This window comes from Mustelus asterias, chromosome 6 (assembly GCF_964213995.1).
Source record: "Mustelus asterias chromosome 6, sMusAst1.hap1.1, whole genome shotgun sequence".
NCBI classification, from domain to species: Eukaryota; Metazoa; Chordata; class Chondrichthyes; order Carcharhiniformes; family Triakidae; genus Mustelus; species Mustelus asterias.
The window spans coordinates 4,885,409-4,903,161 of NC_135806.1; the positions used below are offsets into that span (position 1 = coordinate 4,885,409).

Here is a 17,753-nt window from a genome sequence, read left to right on the forward strand (position 1 = left end):
ATATGTCGCCTTGACTACCTTCTCCACCTGCGTTGCCACTTTCAGTGACCTGTGTACCTGTACACCCAGATCCCTTTGCCTATCAATACTCCTGCCATTTACTATATTTCCTATCTGCATTAGATCTTTTCTGCCCATTCTTCATACCTCTTCAACCCCTTACTAACTAAAAACCTTGTCCATTTCCTCAAATTTACTCAATATCCTGGAATCCACCACATTCTGGGGTTGTGAAATCCACAGATTCGTGACTTTTTTGGGGAGAAATAATTTCTCCTCAGAATCCCTACAGTGCAGAAGGAAGCCATTCGGCCCATTGAGTCTGTACTGACTCTCTGACTCTCCCACACAATCCACCTGACCACATCTTGGGACTCCGTTTTAAATCGGTTACCCCTTATCCTAAAACTATGATCTTTCATTTTGGGTTGCAGCGCAAGAGGAAATATCCTCTCCTCATCTACTTTGTAAGGGGTTGATAAATTTGATTCAATGGTCATTGAACTGCAACAAACTGCTCGTGTTCCCTTGCATTAAAGCCAGCATTGTCTGTCTGAAATGTATAATCCTTTCTAAATAAGATCTCTCCACTCACTATGGCAAAGCCTGGATAAAAATAGGGGTTTTTAAAAAAAAAAATTCAATCTTCCAGTGGTTGTAATGCAATTATCAGAGTCAATTTATCATCCAGATTAAATTCCAGTAGTAAGTTTTTAAATTGAATGATGATTCCTGGCTGAACTGACGGGGGGGAAAAGCTTTTAATTTCCTCTGGCTTTCAGCTTGTATTTTATCCTTGATGTTTTACAGTGATACTTTTTCATCCCCCTTCCCTGTCCAGTTTCTTTTGGAGTTTTATAGATTTCTCTTTTTGTCTGCATCTCTTATCGGTGTTTTCTCTACAGCTACAATTGCCAGAAACAGGCAGACATCAGGTGGGATTTTCCAGCAAACGCTCGCACCAAGGCTGGAGAATTCCATCCAAGGACCATGCACCTTTTGCATAGTGTTGGGCAGGATGGGAAAATTCTGTCTGTCCATAGAATCCCCTGACAATTTGGCACAGCAACAGTCCCCCTCCTGTTTTATTGGCCACTAAATAACTGTCGCACCAATTTTGTAAGAAGTCTGAACAGGTTAAGTACTTTGAAAAGCTGCAGCATCTCTCTCTCTCTCTCTCTGCCCTCCCACCATCTGACTGACAATTACCGAGGAAGGCCACTCAGCCCATTGGACCTGTGTCAGCTCTTTGAACGAGCCAACGAAGGCTCTCCCTCTGCAGCGCTGCATTCTTCCCTTTTCAAATATTTATTTAATTCCCCTCGAGTTACAGTTGAATGAAGTGATGGAAATAATTGCGCAGGAACTCGTGCTTTGTGATATTTCTGTTAATTTAAATGTTTGATGTTGGCAGTGACAGTTAAGTGGATTTATTTTTGCCCCAAATATCTGCATTGGGCAGAGTGATCCAGTTGGTTACAAAAGCCTTCAGCAAATATCATGGGCCTGTTTTGTTTTGGTTTTAGCCTCAGTAAAACCTACGCACAAATTTTTGCCCAAACTTATTTTGACTGCTCATCTCTAACCTGTTTTCATAGAATCCCTACAGTGCAGAAAGAGGCCATTTGGCCCATCGAGTCTGCACCAATCACAATCCCACCCAGCCCCTATTCCTGTAACCCCACATATTTACCCCGCTAATTCCCCTGACACTAAAGGGGCAATTTAGGATGGCCAATCAACCTAACCCGCACATCTTTGGACTGTGGGAGGAAACCCACGCAGACACGGGGAGAATGTGCAAACTCCACACAGACAGTGACCCGAGGCCGGAATTGAACCCGGGTCCCTGGCATTGTGAGGTAGCAGTGCTAACCACTGTGCCACCATGCTGCCCATCTAATATGATGCCAGCAAACTGTTTAAAGAATGGCTCACAAGCTGGGCACTCCGCATCAGAGTAAACTCTTCCCATAACAGCTTTACTAAAACATCCCAAGAAGGGTTTAAAACACTGAGCCCCATAAGGAGATATTAGAACAGGTAGTCAGAGGCAGGTTTTAAAAAGTGTCGTGGAGGAGAGTAAGGAGGTGTGGGATAGAGGGAAATTTGGCCGATTGGATAAGTAACTGGCTATCTCAAAGAAGTCATGATGTGGAGATGCCGGCGTTGGACTGGGGTAAACACAGTAAGAAGTTTAACAACACCAGGTTAAAGTCCAACAGGTTTATTTGGTAGCAAAAGCCACACAAGCTTTCGGAGCCCCAAGCCCCTTCAGGTGAGTGGGAATTCTGTTCACAAACAGGGCATATAAAGACACAAACTCAATTTACATGAATAATGGTTGGAATGTGAATACTTACAGCTAATCAAGTCTTTAAGATACAAACAATGTGAGTGGAGAAAAAGCTTTCTCTCCACTCACACTGTTTGTATCTTAAAGACTTGATTAGCTGTAAGTATTCACATTCCAACCATTATTCATGTAAATTGAGTTTGTGTCTTTATATGCCCTGTTTGTGAACAGAATTCCCACTCACCTGAAGGGGCTTGGGGCTCCGAAAGCTTGTGTGGCTTTTGCTACCAAATAAACCTGTTGGACTTTAACCTGGTGTTGTTAAACTTCTTACTATCTCAAAGAAGACAGAGGGTGGTGGTGGATGGAAAATTTTCAGACTGGAGACCAGTTACCAGTGGTGTACCACAAGGATCAGTGCTGGGTCCTCTGCTATTTGTGATTTTTATAAATGAGTTGGAGGAGGGGGCTGGAGGGTGGATCAGTAAATTTGCGGATGACACTAAGATTGGTGAAGTAGTGGATGAGGTGGAGGGCTGTTGTAGGCTGCAAAGAGACATAGATAGGATGCAGAGCTGGGCCGAAAAATGGCAGATGGAGTTTAACCCTGATAAGCGCGAGGTGATTCATTTTGGTAGGACAAATTTGAATGCGGATTACAGGGTCAAAGGTAGGGTTCTGAGGAATGTGGAGGAACAGAGAGATCTTGGGGTTCATATCCACAGATCTCTGAAGGTTGCCACTCAAGTGGATAGAGCCGTGAAGAAGGCCTATAGTGTGTTAGCGTTTATTAACAGGGGGTTGGAGTTTAAGAGCCGTGGGGTTATGCTGCAACTGTACAGGACCTTGGTGTTCCTCTGGGAGCGGACCTGCGGGGTGGAGACTGTGAGCGGTGAGAGAGAGAGCGCGGACTGTGAGTAAATTCTGGGTTTTTTTTTTGTCTAATTTTCGGGAGGTTTTTTGTAATTAACGGAAACCGGAAGGCCGCATCGCGAAGCCTGCCGGTAGCTGTAGTTTTTTTTTTTCTCTCACTTACCCCGAGGCGAGTACTTATAAGGTAAGTGAGAGAAAAAAAAAAACTACAGCTACCGGCAGGCTTCGCGATGCGGCCTTCCGGTTTCCGCTAATTACAAAAAACCTCCCGAAAATTAGACAAAAAAAAAACCCAGAATTTACTCACAGTCCGCGCTCTCTCTCTCACCGCTCACAGTCTCCACCCCGCAGGTCCGCTCCCAGAGGAACACTGAGGCCGATACCCCGAGGCGAGTACTTATAAGGTAAGTGAGAGAAAAAAAAACTACAGCTACCGGCAGGCTTCGCGATGCGGCCTTCCGGTTTCCGTTAATTACAAAAAACCTCCCGAAAATTAGACAAAAAAAAACCCCAGAATTTACTCACAGTCCGCGCTCTCTCTCTCACCGCTCACAGTCTCCACCCCGCAGGTCCGCTCCCAGAGGAACACTGAGGCCGATACCCCGAGGCGAGTACTTATAAGGTATCGGCCTCAGTGTTCCTCTGGGAGCGGACCTGCGGGGTGGAGACTGTGAGCGGTGAGAGAGAGAGCGCGGACTGTGAGTAAATTCTGGGTTTTTTTTTTGTCTAATTTTCGGGAGGTTTTTTGTAATTAGCGGAAACCGGAAGGCCGCATCGCGAAGCCTGCCGGTAGCTGTAGTTTTTTTTTCTCTCGGGCCCCTAGCCCTATAAATTGGTGCAGAGGAGATACCCGATCCTCTACACTGGTAGAGGATCCCACCCTTCCATCCTCCTCTAACCTAATTATAAGTGTGGGGAAGTTTTTTGTTTTCTTTTTTTCTTGCTGGTAATGGCTTCAGGGATGGCAGTTCAGGCAGTATGCTGCATCTCCTGTGGGATGTATGTGGTGAGGAAATCCAGTAGTGTTTCAGGAGATTTTAGTTGTAAGAAGTGCATTAGATTGCAGCTTCTGGAGGAGCGTGTAAAGGAGATGGAGGGGGAGTTAGAGGAACTCCGCATAATTCGGGAGGCGGAGGTGGAAGTTGATAGGAGTTATAGAGAAATAGTAACTCCTAGAAATGAGGCTTGGGTCAATGCCAGGAGGAGGGGTAAGAAGCAATCGGGAAGACAATCCCCTGGGGCGGTTCCCCTCCATAATAGGTTTTCGGTGCTGGAGGCTACAGTTGAGGAGGAATCAACTGAGCATAGAGAGCAGATCTCTGGGGGTGAGCCGAGTGAGAAAGCTCAGGTGGTTAGGGGCTGTAGAAGACTGGGCCTTGTGATTGGGGACTCCACAATTAAGGGGACAGATAGGAGGGTCGGAACTAAAGGTAGGGACTCAGGGTTGGTGTGTTGCCTACCAGGGGCTGGGGTCCGGGATGTGTCTGACAGGGTATTCAGGACTCTTAGGGGGGAGGGAGATAAACCACAAGTTATTGTACATGTGGGGACACACGACATAGGGAGGATAGGGGAAGGGGATATTAGGCAGGGATTTATGGAGTTGGGGTGGAAACTAAAGGCCAAGACTGACAGAGTGGTTATCTCTGGACTCTTGCCTGTACCACGGGATAGTTTAGAGAGGAATAGGGAGAGGGAAGGTTTGAATTCATGGCTGAGGGGATGGTGCAGGAGGGAGGGGTTCAGGTACTTAAGCAATTGGGGCTCGTACTGGGGAAGGTGTGACCTCTATGAGAAGGATGGTCTACACCTTAATCAGAAGGGGACCAATATCCTGGGGGGTAAATTTGCTAAGGCCATGCAGGGAGGTTTAAACTGATTCGGGGGGGGGGGGAGGGATCCTGAGTAGTGGGGCTGAAAGTGAGGGATGCATGGATGGGGACTGCAATGCACGGCATTGCAGAGGTGGGGTGGAGCAGGGTTTGAAATGTGTATACTTCAATGCCAGGAGTATTCGCAATAAAGTGGGTGAACTTGCAGCGTGGATCAGTACCTGGGACTTCGATGTTGTGGCTATTTCAGAGACATGGATAGAGCAGGGGCAGGAATGGATGCTGCAGGTCCCGGGGTTCAAATGTTTTAGTCGAAGTAGGGAAGGAGGTAGAAGAGGGGGAGGGGTAGCATTATTGGTCAGAGATTGTATCACAGTGTCAGAGAGGAGGTTTGATGAGGACTTATCTGTTGAGGTAGTATGGGCGGAGATTAGAAATAGGAGAGGAGAGGTCACCCTGTTGGGAGTCTTTTATAGACCTCCTAAAAGTTCTAGAGAGGTTGAGGAAAGGATTGCGGAGTCAATCCTGCTTAGGAGTGAAAGTAATAGGGCAATTGTTATGGGGGATTTTAACTTGACTAATATTGACTGGAATTGTTATAGCTCTAGCTCGTTAGAGGGGTCAGTTTTTGTTCAAAGCGTGCAGGAAGGTTTTTTGACTCAGTATGTAGACAGGCCAACTAGAGGTGAGGCTATATTGGATCTGGTGCTGGGAAATGAGCCAGACCAGGTGCTAGACTTGGAAGTTGGTGTGCATTTTGGTGATAGTGACCACAATTCGGTTACGTTCACCTTAGTGATGGAAAGGGATAGGCATGAACCTCGGGCCAGTGGTTTTAGCTGGGGGAAGGGTAATTATGAGGCTATTAGGAGAGAATTAGGAAACATAGGTTGGACTAGGAGTTTACAGGGACTGGGAACGTCCGACATGTGGAGTTTTTTCAAGGAGCAGCTACTGCGAGTCTGTGATAGGTATGTCCCTGTCAGGCAAGGAGGAATTGGTAGGGCTAGGGAACCGTGGTGCACCAAAAAAGTTTCTTTGTTGGTTAAAAAGAAAAAGGAGGCTTATGTTCGGATGAGACGTGAGCACTCGGGTAGTGCACTAGAAAGCTTTAGATTGGCTAAGAGGGAGTTGAAGAGCGAGCTTAGAAGGGCTAAAAGGGGACATGAGAAGACTTTGGCGGATAGGGTTAAAGAGAATCCTAAGGCGTTCTATAGGTATGTCAAGAACAGAAGGTTGGTTAGGGCAAGTTTAGGGCCAGTTATAGATGGCAGAGGGAAGTTATGTGTGGAACCGGAGGAGATTGGTGAAGCATTGAACCAATATTTCTCTTCGGTGTTCACGCAAGGGGACATGAATATAGCTGAGGAGGACACTGGGTTGCAGGGGAGTAGAATAGACAGTATTACAGTTGATAAGGAGGATGTGCAGGATATTCTGGAGGGTCTGAAAATAGATAAATCCCCTGGTCCGGATGGGATTTATCCAAGGATTCTCTGGGAGGCAAGAGAAGTGATTGCAGAGCCTCTGGCTCTGATCTTCAGGTCGTCGTTGGCCTCTGGTATAGTACCAGAAGATTGGAGGTTAGCGAATGTTGTCCCATTGTTTAAGAAGGGGAACAGAGACTTCCCCGGGAATTATAGACCGGTGAGTCTCACTTCTGTTGTCGGCAAGATGTTGGAAAAAATTATAAGGGATAGGATTTATAGTTATTTGGAGAGTAATGAATTGATAGGTGATAGTCAGCATGGTTTTGTGGCAGGTAGGTCGTGCCTTACTAACCTTATTGAGTTTTTTGAGAAAGTGACCAAGGAGGTGGATGGGGGCAAGGCAGTGGACGTGGTATATATGGATTTTAGTAAGGCGTTTGATAAGGTTCACCATGGTAGGCTTCTGCAGAAAATGCAGATGTATGGGATTGGGGGTGATCTAGGAAATTGGATCAGGAATTGGCTAGCGGATAGGAAACAGAGGGTGGTGGTTGATAGTAAATATTCATCATGGAGTGCGGTTACAAGTGGTGTACCTCAGGGATCTGTTTTGGGGCCACTGCTGTTTGTAATATTTATTAATGATCTGGATGAGGGTATAGTTGGGTGGATTAGCAAATTTGCTGATGACACCAAAGTCGGTGGTGTGGTAGACAGTGAGGAAGGGTGTCGTAGTTTGCAGGAAGACTTAGACAGGTTGCAAAGTTGGGCCGAGAGGTGGCGGATGGAGTTTAATGCGGAGAAGTGTGAGGTAATTCACTTTGGTAGGAATAACAGATGTGTTGAGTATAGGGCTAACGGGAGGACTTTGAATAGTGTGGAGGAGCAGAGGGATCTAGGTGTATGTGTGCATAGATCCCTGAAAGTTGGGAATCAAGTGGATAAGGTTGTTAAGAAGGCATATGGTGTCTTGGCGTTTATTGGTAGGGGGATTGAATTTAGGAGTCGTAGCGTTATGTTGCAACTGTACACAACTCTGGTGCGGCCGCACTTGGAGTACTGTGTGCAGTTCTGGTCCCCACATTACAGGAAGGATGTGGAGGCTTTGGAGAGGGTGCAGAGGAGGTTTACCAGGATGTTGCCTGGTATGGAGGGGAGATCCTATGAGGAGAGGCTGAGGGATTTGGGATTGTTTTCGCTGGAAAGGCGGCGGCTAAGAGGGGATCTTATTGAAACATATAAGATGATTAGAGGTTTAGATAGGGTGGATAGTGATAGCCTTTTTCCTCTGATGGAGAAATCCAGCACGAGGGGGCATGGCTTTAAATTGAGGGGGGGTAGTTATAGAACCGATGTCAGGGGTAGGTTCTTTACCCAGAGGGTGGTGAGGGATTGGAATGCCCTGCCAGCATCAGTTGTAAATGCGCCTAGTTTGGGGGCGTTTAAGAGATCCGTAGATAGGTTCATGGACGAAAAGAAATTGGTTTAGGTTGGAGGGTCACAGTTTTTTTTTTAACTGGTCGGTGCAACATCGTGGGCCGAAGGGCCTGTTCTGCGCTGTTATGTTCTATGTTCTATGGTGAGACCACATTTGGAATATTGTGTGCAGTTCTGGTCACCTCATTATAAGAAGGATGTGGAAGCACTGGAAGGAGTGCAAAGGAGATTAACCAGGATGCTGCCTGGTTTGGAGGGTAGGTCTTATGAGCAAAGGTTGAGGGAGCTAGGGCTTTTCTCTTTTTAGAGCGGAGGAGGATGAGAAGCAACTTAATAGAGGTTTATAAGATGATGAGGGGGATAGATAGAGTGGACGTTCAGAGACTATTTCCTCAGGTGGATGTAGCTGTTACTAGGGGGCATAACTATAAGGTTCGTGGTGGAAGATATAGGAGGGATGTACGAGGTAGGTTCTTTACTCAGAGTGGTTGGGGTGTGGAATGGATTGCCTGCTGTGATAGTGGAGTCGGACACTTTAGGAACTTTCAAGCGGTTATTGGATAGGCACATGGAGCACACCAGAATGATCGGGAGTGGGATAGCTTGATCTTGGTTTCGGAAAAGGTTCGGCACAACATCATGGGCTGAAGGGCCTGTACTGTGCTGTACTGTTCTATGTTCTATGAGAGAGAAGTTGGGGGGGGTGGGGGGGGGGGGGTGGTGGGCGGGGAGGTAACTCCAGTGTTTTGAACAAAGGCACAACTGTTAATGGTGAAGAATTGGAAATGTTGAAGAGGGCCAACATGATAGACATCTGTGTCCCAGCATAGTGACTCTGAACAGCCATTTTTCTATTCTTCTTCTGCCAACTTTCCCCCATTCACTTCCCCTACCCCTTATTTCGAAGCAATTTTGCAGACTTTTTGGGAGAATTTTTACAAACTGGGAGGGAAAAGAAAATCTAATTTAACAGTGAAAAGAGAACCCACAAAAACATGCTACCTCGCTCTTTGTACAGGAATTGATGACTTTTCAGTGGCAGTGGTTAGCACTGCTGCTTCACAGCACCAGGGACCCGAGTTCAATTCCAGCCTCAGGTCACTGTCTGTGTGGAGTCTGCACGTTCTCCCCGTGTCTGTGTGGGTTTGCTCCGGTTTCCTCCCACAGTCCAAGGATATACAGGTTAGGTTGATTGGTCATGCTAAGTTGCCCCGTAGTGTCCAAAGATGTGTAGGTTGGGGGGATTAGCAGGGTAAATACGTGGGGTTACGGGGATAGGGGCTGGGTGGGATTATGGTTGGTGCAGACTCGATGGGCCGAATGGCCTCCTTCTGCACTGTGGGGATTCTCTGATTCTATTCTTTGATTTTTGCCTGGTATTTTCATAGGAGACCGTTCAGTCAATTCCACCAGATTGTGGCTGATCTGTATCCTAACCCTCTGCCCTACCAGCCTGGGTTCTGTAACTCTCAGGTGACCCCAAACTAATCCACAAACATTTTCCCTGCCTTGGCCTCTGTTGTCCATACAGATGGTTCTTTGTCCTCTTCGGAGCTCTGGGTGTGTACAAAGTAAGTGATTACCTGTCTCTTCCCCTTTTAACTGATGTATCTGTTGTGTATCTAGAATGTTCTTGCATTAGTATATCTGCATTTTCGTTCCCTTTGTTGAGGATTTGAAAACAAAGTAAGTACAAGGCATCACGCTTTCACACTGCAACCTCTCCAATGTCCCAAGTTGGGTATTACTATTTTGGGGAAGTGAAATTTAAATAGCGTTTGTTTTTAAACGGTGGTTCCTTTCATGACTAATTCAGCATTAAACCAATATTGTATTTCCTGCTAACATTCGAATCATAGAACCCAACAATGCCGAAGGAGGCCATTCGGCCCATCGAGCCTGCACTGACAACAATCCCACCCAGGCCCTATCCCCATAACCCCACGGATTTATCCTGCTAATCCTTCTAACCCACACATCGCGGGACACTAAAGGGCAATTTAGCATAGCCAATCAACCTAACCCGCACATCTTTGGACCGTGGGAGGAAACCGGAGCACCCGGAGGAAACCCACGCAGACACGGGGAGAATGTGCAGACTCTGCGCAGACAGTGCCCCAAGCCTGGAATTGAACCTGGGTCCTTGGCGCTGTGAGGCAGCAGTGCTAACCACTGTGCCGCCTTTAATTGAGAATATTATTACTTTCCCAACATTTTTTTATTTCGGTAAGTCTACCATTTTTCAACCATCTGATCATTAAGATTGAAATATAAAATTCTTGCCTGGATTGACGGGCTGGATTTTGGGAAAATGTTCCCCCCCCCTCCAGCTGGGGTCAGTTTCTGAATAATTGGTTGACTTATTTTGGACTGAGATGAAAATAAATTTTCGAATGGGTTTGTGCATCTTCAGGATCCTCAGTCACTGAATACATTCAAGACTGAGGTGGATAGATTTGGAGAAATATGGGGGAAGAACAGCCATTATCTTATTGAAGGATTTACACCAGTTCCTGTTTCTGATTCAGCCAATAAGCACTGATGGTGATAAGGCCATAAGACATCGGAGCAGAATTAGGCCACTCGGCCCATCGAGTCTGCTCTGCCATTCAATCATGGCTGATATTTTTCTCATCCCCATTCTCCTGCCTTCTCCCCATAACCCCTGATCCCCTTATTGATCAAGAACCTAATCCAGTCTTAACTCAATGATGGCATTAAACTTGTCAATTGTTGTTCCCTCTCTCCAAAAGGTGGTGAAAAGAGGCCGTAAAGTTCCAGCTCGGCAACCAGTGATCGAACCTGACAGTCATTACTTCGAAACAGCTGATGACTACGACCGCCGAAGCGAGCACAGTGTTCAGAGTGACAGGAGTGATGGGCCGAGGGGTCGCAGCTACAGCCGAGACTGGAGTCCTGACAGAGACTACAGCCGGAGTGGAGAACGCGGCAGGAGTTACGACCGAGCCCAGAGCAGGGAGCGTAGCTACAGTCGGGATCACAGCAGGGGGCGCGTATATGACGAGGACCGTGGCTATGAGCATGGTGACCGAGGGCGGGCGTACGATGAGGGTCGAGGCTACGAGAGAAACTACGAGCAAGGTGATCGGGGGCGGACGTACGATGACCGAGGTTACGATCGAGCCTACGAGCATTACCGAGAGCCGGCAAAAGCTCCAAGCCGCGACCGACTGAGATCCAGGAGCCCGTCGCCTGAATCTTCCGCTCACTCTTATGACCGTGGGCTGCCAAAGCCGTACAAAGTCATGCTCGTAAAAAGCAGACCTAATGAAGGTGAGAAAGATCCCACTTTCGATTTGTCTACATCTCTCGGGTGTGCTAAAATCTATCATAGAATCCCTACAGGGCAGAAGGAGGCCATTCAGCCCATCAAGTCTGCATCGACGATAATCCCATCCAGGCTTTATCCCCTCAACCCCATGCATTTACCGTAGCTTGTCCCCCTGATGCTAAGGGGCAATTTAGCATGGTCAATCAACCTAACCTGCACATCTTTGGATTATGGGAGGAAACTTTTCAATCATCTAATTAAATTTTTAAAATGCAGTTTGAGTGAGCCAATGACAGTAGTATTAACTACTTAAAAGAAGTAGCTCAAAGTGAAATAAAAATACATTTCATAAGATTAGTTTTCAATGCAAAACTGTTTGTTGGAACTCCAATGGGTGTTCCCAGGCTCGTCGTGTCATAAGGGGGCATGGTTAGCAATCTCTTGCAACGCCCTGGGGTCTGGTCAGATGGTTGTGCTGACCGTCTGCAGTTTCGGCAAAGCTACTCCGGAAACGCAAGTATGCAAATTTTGCATGCATACATTTCCACCGACAATTGGAATTTACGGGCCAATGCTTTTCACTGTATCCCAATACCTGTGTTACGATGCAGAGGTTAATACCCTTTGGAAGGAGGAATTGAGACATAGACTATTTTCTAAATGGGGAATTGCTTAGGAAATCAGAAACACAAAGGGACTTGGGAGTCCTTGTTCAAGATTCTCTTAAGGTTAACGTGCAGGTTCAGTCAGCAGTTAGAAAAGCAAATGCAATGTTAGCATTCATGTCGAGGGGGCTAGAATACAAGAGCAGGGATTTACTTCGGAGGCTGTATAAGGCTCTGGTCAGACCCCATTTGGAGTATTGTTAGCAGTTTTGGGCCCCAAATCTAAGGAAGGATGTGCTGGCTTTGGAAAGGGTCCAGAGGAGGTTCACAAGAATGACCCCTGGAATGAAGAGCTTGTCGTATGAGGAATGATTGAGGACTCTTGGTCTGTACTCGTTGGAGTTTAGAAGGATGAGGGGGGATCTTATTGAAATTTACAGGATACTGCGAGGCCTGGATAGAGTGGACGTGGAGAGGATGTTTCCACTAGTAGGAAAAACTAGAACCAGAGGGCACAACCTCAGACTAAAGGGACAATCCTTAAAACCGAGATGAGGAGGAATTTCTTCAGCCAGAGAGTGGTGAATCTGTGGAACTCTTTGCCGCAGAAGGCGGTGGAGACCAGGTCATTGAGTGTCTTTAAGACAGAGATAGATAGGTTCTTGATAAGGGGATCAGGGGTTAGAACATAGAACATAGAAAGCCACAGCACAAACAGGCCCTTCGGCCCACAAGTTGCGCTGATCATATCCCTACCTCTAGGCCTATCTATAGCCCTCAATCCCATTAAATCCCATGTACTCATCCAGAAGTCTCTTAAAAGACCCCAACGAGTTTGCCTCCACCACCACCGACGTCAGCCGATTCCACTCACCCACCACCCTCTGAGTGAAAAACGTACCCCTGACATCTCCTCTGTACCTACCCCCCAGCACCTTAAACCTGTGTCCTCTCGTAGCAACCATTTCAGCCCTTGGAAATAGCCTCTGAGAGTCTACCCTATCCAGACCTCTCAACATCTTGTAAACCTCTATCAGGTCACCTCTCATCCTTCGTCTCTCCAGGGAGAAGAGACCAAGCTCCCTCAACCTATCCTCATAAGGCATGCCCCCCAATCCAGGCAACATCCTTGTAAATCTCCTCTGCACCCTTTCAATGGCTTCAACATCTTTCCTGTAATGAGGTGACCAGAACTGCGCGCAGTACTCCAAGTGGGGTCTAACCAGGGTCCTATAAAGCTGCAGCATTATCTCCCGACTCCTAAACTCAATCCCTCGATTAATGAAGGCTAGTACGCCGTACGCCTTCTTGACCGCATCCTCCACCTGCGAGGCCGATTTAAGAGTCCTATGGACCCGGACCCCAAGGTCCTTCTGATCCTCTACACTGCTAAGAATGGTACCCTTCATATTATACTGCTGCTTCATTCCATTGGATCTGCCAAAATGGATCACTACACACTTATCCGGGTTGAAGTCCGTCTGCCACTTCTCCGCCCAGTCTTGCATTCTATCTATGTCTCGCTGCAACTTCTGACATCCCTCCAAACTATCCACAACACCACCTACCTTGGTGTCGTCAGCAAACTTACCAACCCATCCCTCCACTTCCTCATCCAGGTCATTTATGAAAATGACAAACAGTCATTTTCCCCAGGTTATGGGGAAAAGGCAGGAGAATGGGGATGAGAAAGAAAATCAGCCATGATTGAATGGCAGAGCAGATTTGATGGGCCGAGTGGCCTAATTCTGCTCCTATGTCTTATGGTTTTATGTCTTATGGAAACTGGAGCACCCGGAGGAAATCCACGCAGACACGGAGAATGTGCAAACTCCACACAGAGACAGTGACCCAAGCCGGGAATCGAACCCGGGTCCCTGGCGCTGTGAGGCAGCAGTGCTAACCACCGTGCCGCCCTATGATTTCAACAGATGATTTGGAGTGGAATTTTGAAGTAATTTATATATTCCACCTACTGGTGCATAAAATGCCCCCAGGTAACGGGCAGGATTTTTCTGGCCACGTTTGCCCCAAGCCCGGAAAATCCCACCCGAGGTCAACGGACCTTTGTAATGACCTGTCCACCTCGCTACGATTCCCATCATGGGCGGGATGGGAAAATTCCACCCATCTCAAAATTGGTACGTAATATGCAGGAGACAGCAAAATCCCCCAAAAATCACTGCTGAGGCTGAAGATCAGTTGAAAATTTCCAAACTTGTGATTGGTAAGTTTTTGTTGGGGTATTGAAGGTTTTGGAACCAAGGCAGTCAGATGGAATGAAGATACGGATCCACCAGGATTTATTTGGGGCTGAAAGGCCTCCTGTTCCGAGGATGTACGTGCCTTGTACCAAGACAACGAAGAGACACGGAAGCCAGTTGTACAGGTTGCGCCTACTACAGTTATCGAGTCACAGATGTGATGCTTGTGCTGAATTTTAATAATTTATTGTTCTTGGGATGAGGCTGTTCTTGCTAATTCCAAATTACCCTTGTGATGGTGAGCTGCCGCCTTGAACTGCTGAAAGGTTAGCAGTTTAATACAATTGAGAACTTTCCTCGGACAGAGTCGCACAGTAGAAGCCAGACCGGGTAAGGGCAGCAGATTTATTTTCTATAAAGCTTACCAGATGGGGTTTTCCAACAATCCACTTGTCCTGTGGTCACAGTTACTGATACTAGCATATTACTCCAGATTTATTTAAGGGAACTAAATACCCCAGCTGCCATGATGGGATTTGAATCCATTTCTCCAGGGCCCTAATCCAAGCCTCTTGGTCGCTAGTTGTAATGCCCTATGTTAGTGGTTGTGGATTTTAAATAAAAAGACCTGGTTTGCACACGTAGATTCAAAGTAACACACAACAGGTTTATTGAAAGAGATAAATGCAAAATACTGCAGATGCTGGAATCTGAAACAGAAAATGCTGGAATATCTCAGCAGATCTGACAGTGTGTGTGTGGAGACAGAGCCAACATTTTGAGTCTGGAAGGGTCATTCAGACTTGAAACACTAACTCTATTCTCTCAGACTCCTGACCAACCCAGGAGTTGCCATTTTACTGAAAGCAAGTTTTCATTCTTGGGGACAGGTGCTGCCTGGAAGATTGGTGGACCTAAATTCAATGAAATAAATAGTCCTAGAGGTTTACAGCATGGAAACAGGCCCTTTGGCCCAACTTGTCCATGCTGCCCTTTTTTTAAACCACTAAGCTAGTCCCAATTGGCTCATATCCCTCTATACCCATCTTACCCATGTAACTGTCTAAATGCTTTTTAAAAGACAACATCGTACCCACCTCCACTACTACCTCTGGCAGCTTGTTCCAGACACTCACCACCCTCTGTGAAAAAATTGCCCCTCTGGACCCTTTTGTATCTCTCCCCTCTCACCTTAAACCTATACCCTCTAGTTTTAGACTCCCTTACGTTTGGGAAAAGATGTTGACTATCTAGCTGATCTATGCCCCTCATTATTTTATAGACCTCCATAAGATCACCCCTCAGCCTCCTACGCTCCAGGGGAAAAAGTCCAAGTCTATCCAGCATCTCCTTGTGACTCAAAGCATCAAGTCCCGGTAGCATCCTAGTAAATCTTTTCTGTGCTCTTTCTAGTTTAATATCCTTTCTATAATGGGGTGACCCAAACTGCACACACTGTGGCCTTACCAATGTCTTGTACAACTTCAACTCCTGTATTCAGTCTTTAAAGGGGAATAGGATGAATGCTTAGGCTTGCAGGGGAGTGGGGCTAATTGGATATCTCTTTCAAAGAGCTAGCACAGACACAGTGGGCCTAACTGCCTTGTTCTGTGGTATCTTCTTCAAGGGGTGAGCTTCTCCGATCTTATTCTTTCCTGTCCTACTACCAGCAAGAACGGAGAATTTGACGTTCAGCCAAAACTCCATTCACAGCAGCAGGACCGGAAAATCCCAGCCATGGGCAAGTCGGACAATTCCTGTTGCTCCCCACCAGTGTTAAGGGTAAATGGTGAGGAAACACTTTCCACTGGCAGGAGATCGCTAACCAGCAGAGACCGGTGTTGAAGAAAATGTACCAGGAGGAGAAATCTGAATTTTTTTTTTGAACCAAGCGAGTTGTGATCTGGAAGGGGCAGTGGAAGCAGATTCAGTCGGAGCATCTCAAAGGGAGGTGGATAAATACTGTAAGCGAGGGAAAGGCAGTGGGGAGTGACAGTGACTGGCTCTCAAGCGCGCCCAGCACCATCTGTGGAGAGAGAACCCAAGTTAACGTTCAGAGTCCGTGTGACTGAAGCGTTATATGGGAATGTTCACTCTGCTTCTCTCTCCACAGATATTGACGGACCAGCTGAGTTTTTGCAGCATTTTTCTGTTTTTTAAACAGTATTTTGCATTTTGTTTCTGTCCCCAATTCTGTAAGCTGCAATGATTTATTTTAATTACCTGAAGGGCCCAGTGAAGAAGTGGAAGTGTGGGGTGAATGTAGTATCTTGTTTGTGCCACTTGCTATTAAGCAGAAGTGTAGGCAAACTGAATTATTTCCTTTTTTTAAATTTGCCATCTTCCTGTTCTGTGGGTGTTGAGGTGTGGGGGTGTGTGGAGAACCTGGATGCTGGCACCTTCCCACACCTCTTCTAGTGACACATCCGCTTCCAGTGTGGGCCTTTGGTGTTTCAGCAGACTGTTCAATTGCAGTGGGTACAAATAATTCCACCACACCTCGAACAGAGTGACCAGTTTGTCACGGATCGACTGGGGACAGGGAGTGGCAAATATGGGCTGAATTTTCCAGTCTTGCCAATGGTGACCTTACACCCCCCTCTGGCATTGGAGGCTGCCAGCCACACCAGACATTGGCGGGACTGGAAGACTCTGTCCGTGGCCAATGGCGAGCCACCATTGCTGACGGAAATGTGCTGCTTGGGAGGGGGAGGGTCCTGCCCTATGACTTGTGATCTTCCCGGCTCCTGTAGTTTTGGGGTGGGTGGGAAAATCGGGTTATTGTAAAACTGAAACCAATTCCCCAGCTTGTTTGCTTCCTGTATCATTTCTGTGTGCACTTTAAGACCATTTCCATTAGTGAATTATTTTTGGCTCGCAATGTGTTCTTCTTAGATTCTGGTTCCTCCAGTTGTTTTAGCCAACGTTTTTTTGTAATGGGCGCAAGTGAATTAATGTTACACATGATCTAAAGTTGTTTGTTTTTTTTCCATAATTACTGTGCTTGTGGAGGGGGAGGAACAAGATCTAAAGTATTTATTAGTCATAAATAAGGCTTACTCTGTAATGAGGTTACTGTGAAATTCCCCTAGTCGCCACAGTCCGGTGCCTGTTTGGGTCAATGCACCTAACCAGCACGTCTTTCAGAGTGTGGGAGGAAACCGGAGCACCCGGAGGAAACCCACGCAGACACGGGGAGAACGTGCAGACTCCACACAGACGGTGACCAAAGCCCGGAATTGAACCCGGGTCCCTGGCACTGTGAGGCAGCAGTGCGAACCACTGTGCCACCGTGCAGCACAACAACCTGCATTTATATAGCGCATTTGACATTGTAAAGTGTCCAAATTCGCTTAACAAGAGTGTTATTGATCACATTTGACAGTCAGCCGCCTGAGGTGCGATGGGACAGTTGACTCAAAACTGGGTCCAAGAGGTTGGTTTTATGCAGCATCTTGAAGGAAGGAAGAGGGGATTTAGGAAGGGAATTGCAGAGCTTGGTAAGTCCGAGACAACTTGAACTCCTGTCTGTCAATGATGGAGTGATTAAACCCGAGGAGATGTACGACAATGTTTGGGATAATTGTGGTGAAAAAGGACAAAATATGTCTTAATAGCTGTTATTGTGAGGCAGCTGGGCAGACACTTTTCCACAAAGATAGGGAATCAAATATAAAGGCCGGAATTCTCCGGCCGTTCACACCAGTGGGATTCTTCACTCCCACCGGCAGCACACCCCTGCCCGCGGGTTTCCCGCTGGCTTGGGGTGACATCAGTGGGAATT

At 46.8% G+C, this 17,753-nt stretch overlaps 1 protein-coding gene across 4 annotated transcripts in view; it reads left to right on the plus strand.

The window, feature by feature from the left end:
• Nucleotides 1–17,753, plus strand: part of tjp2a (tight junction protein 2a (zona occludens 2)) — a 148,447-nt gene that overhangs the window by 87,791 nt on the left and 42,903 nt on the right. For all 4 annotated transcript variants that reach the window (XM_078213954.1, XM_078213953.1, XM_078213955.1 and 1 more), the window contains exon 5: nucleotides 10,622–11,162. In XM_078213954.1, the coding sequence (XP_078070080.1) occupies nucleotides 10,622–11,162 (541 nt within the window). The remainder of the gene's footprint in view (nucleotides 1–10,621; nucleotides 11,163–17,753) is intronic.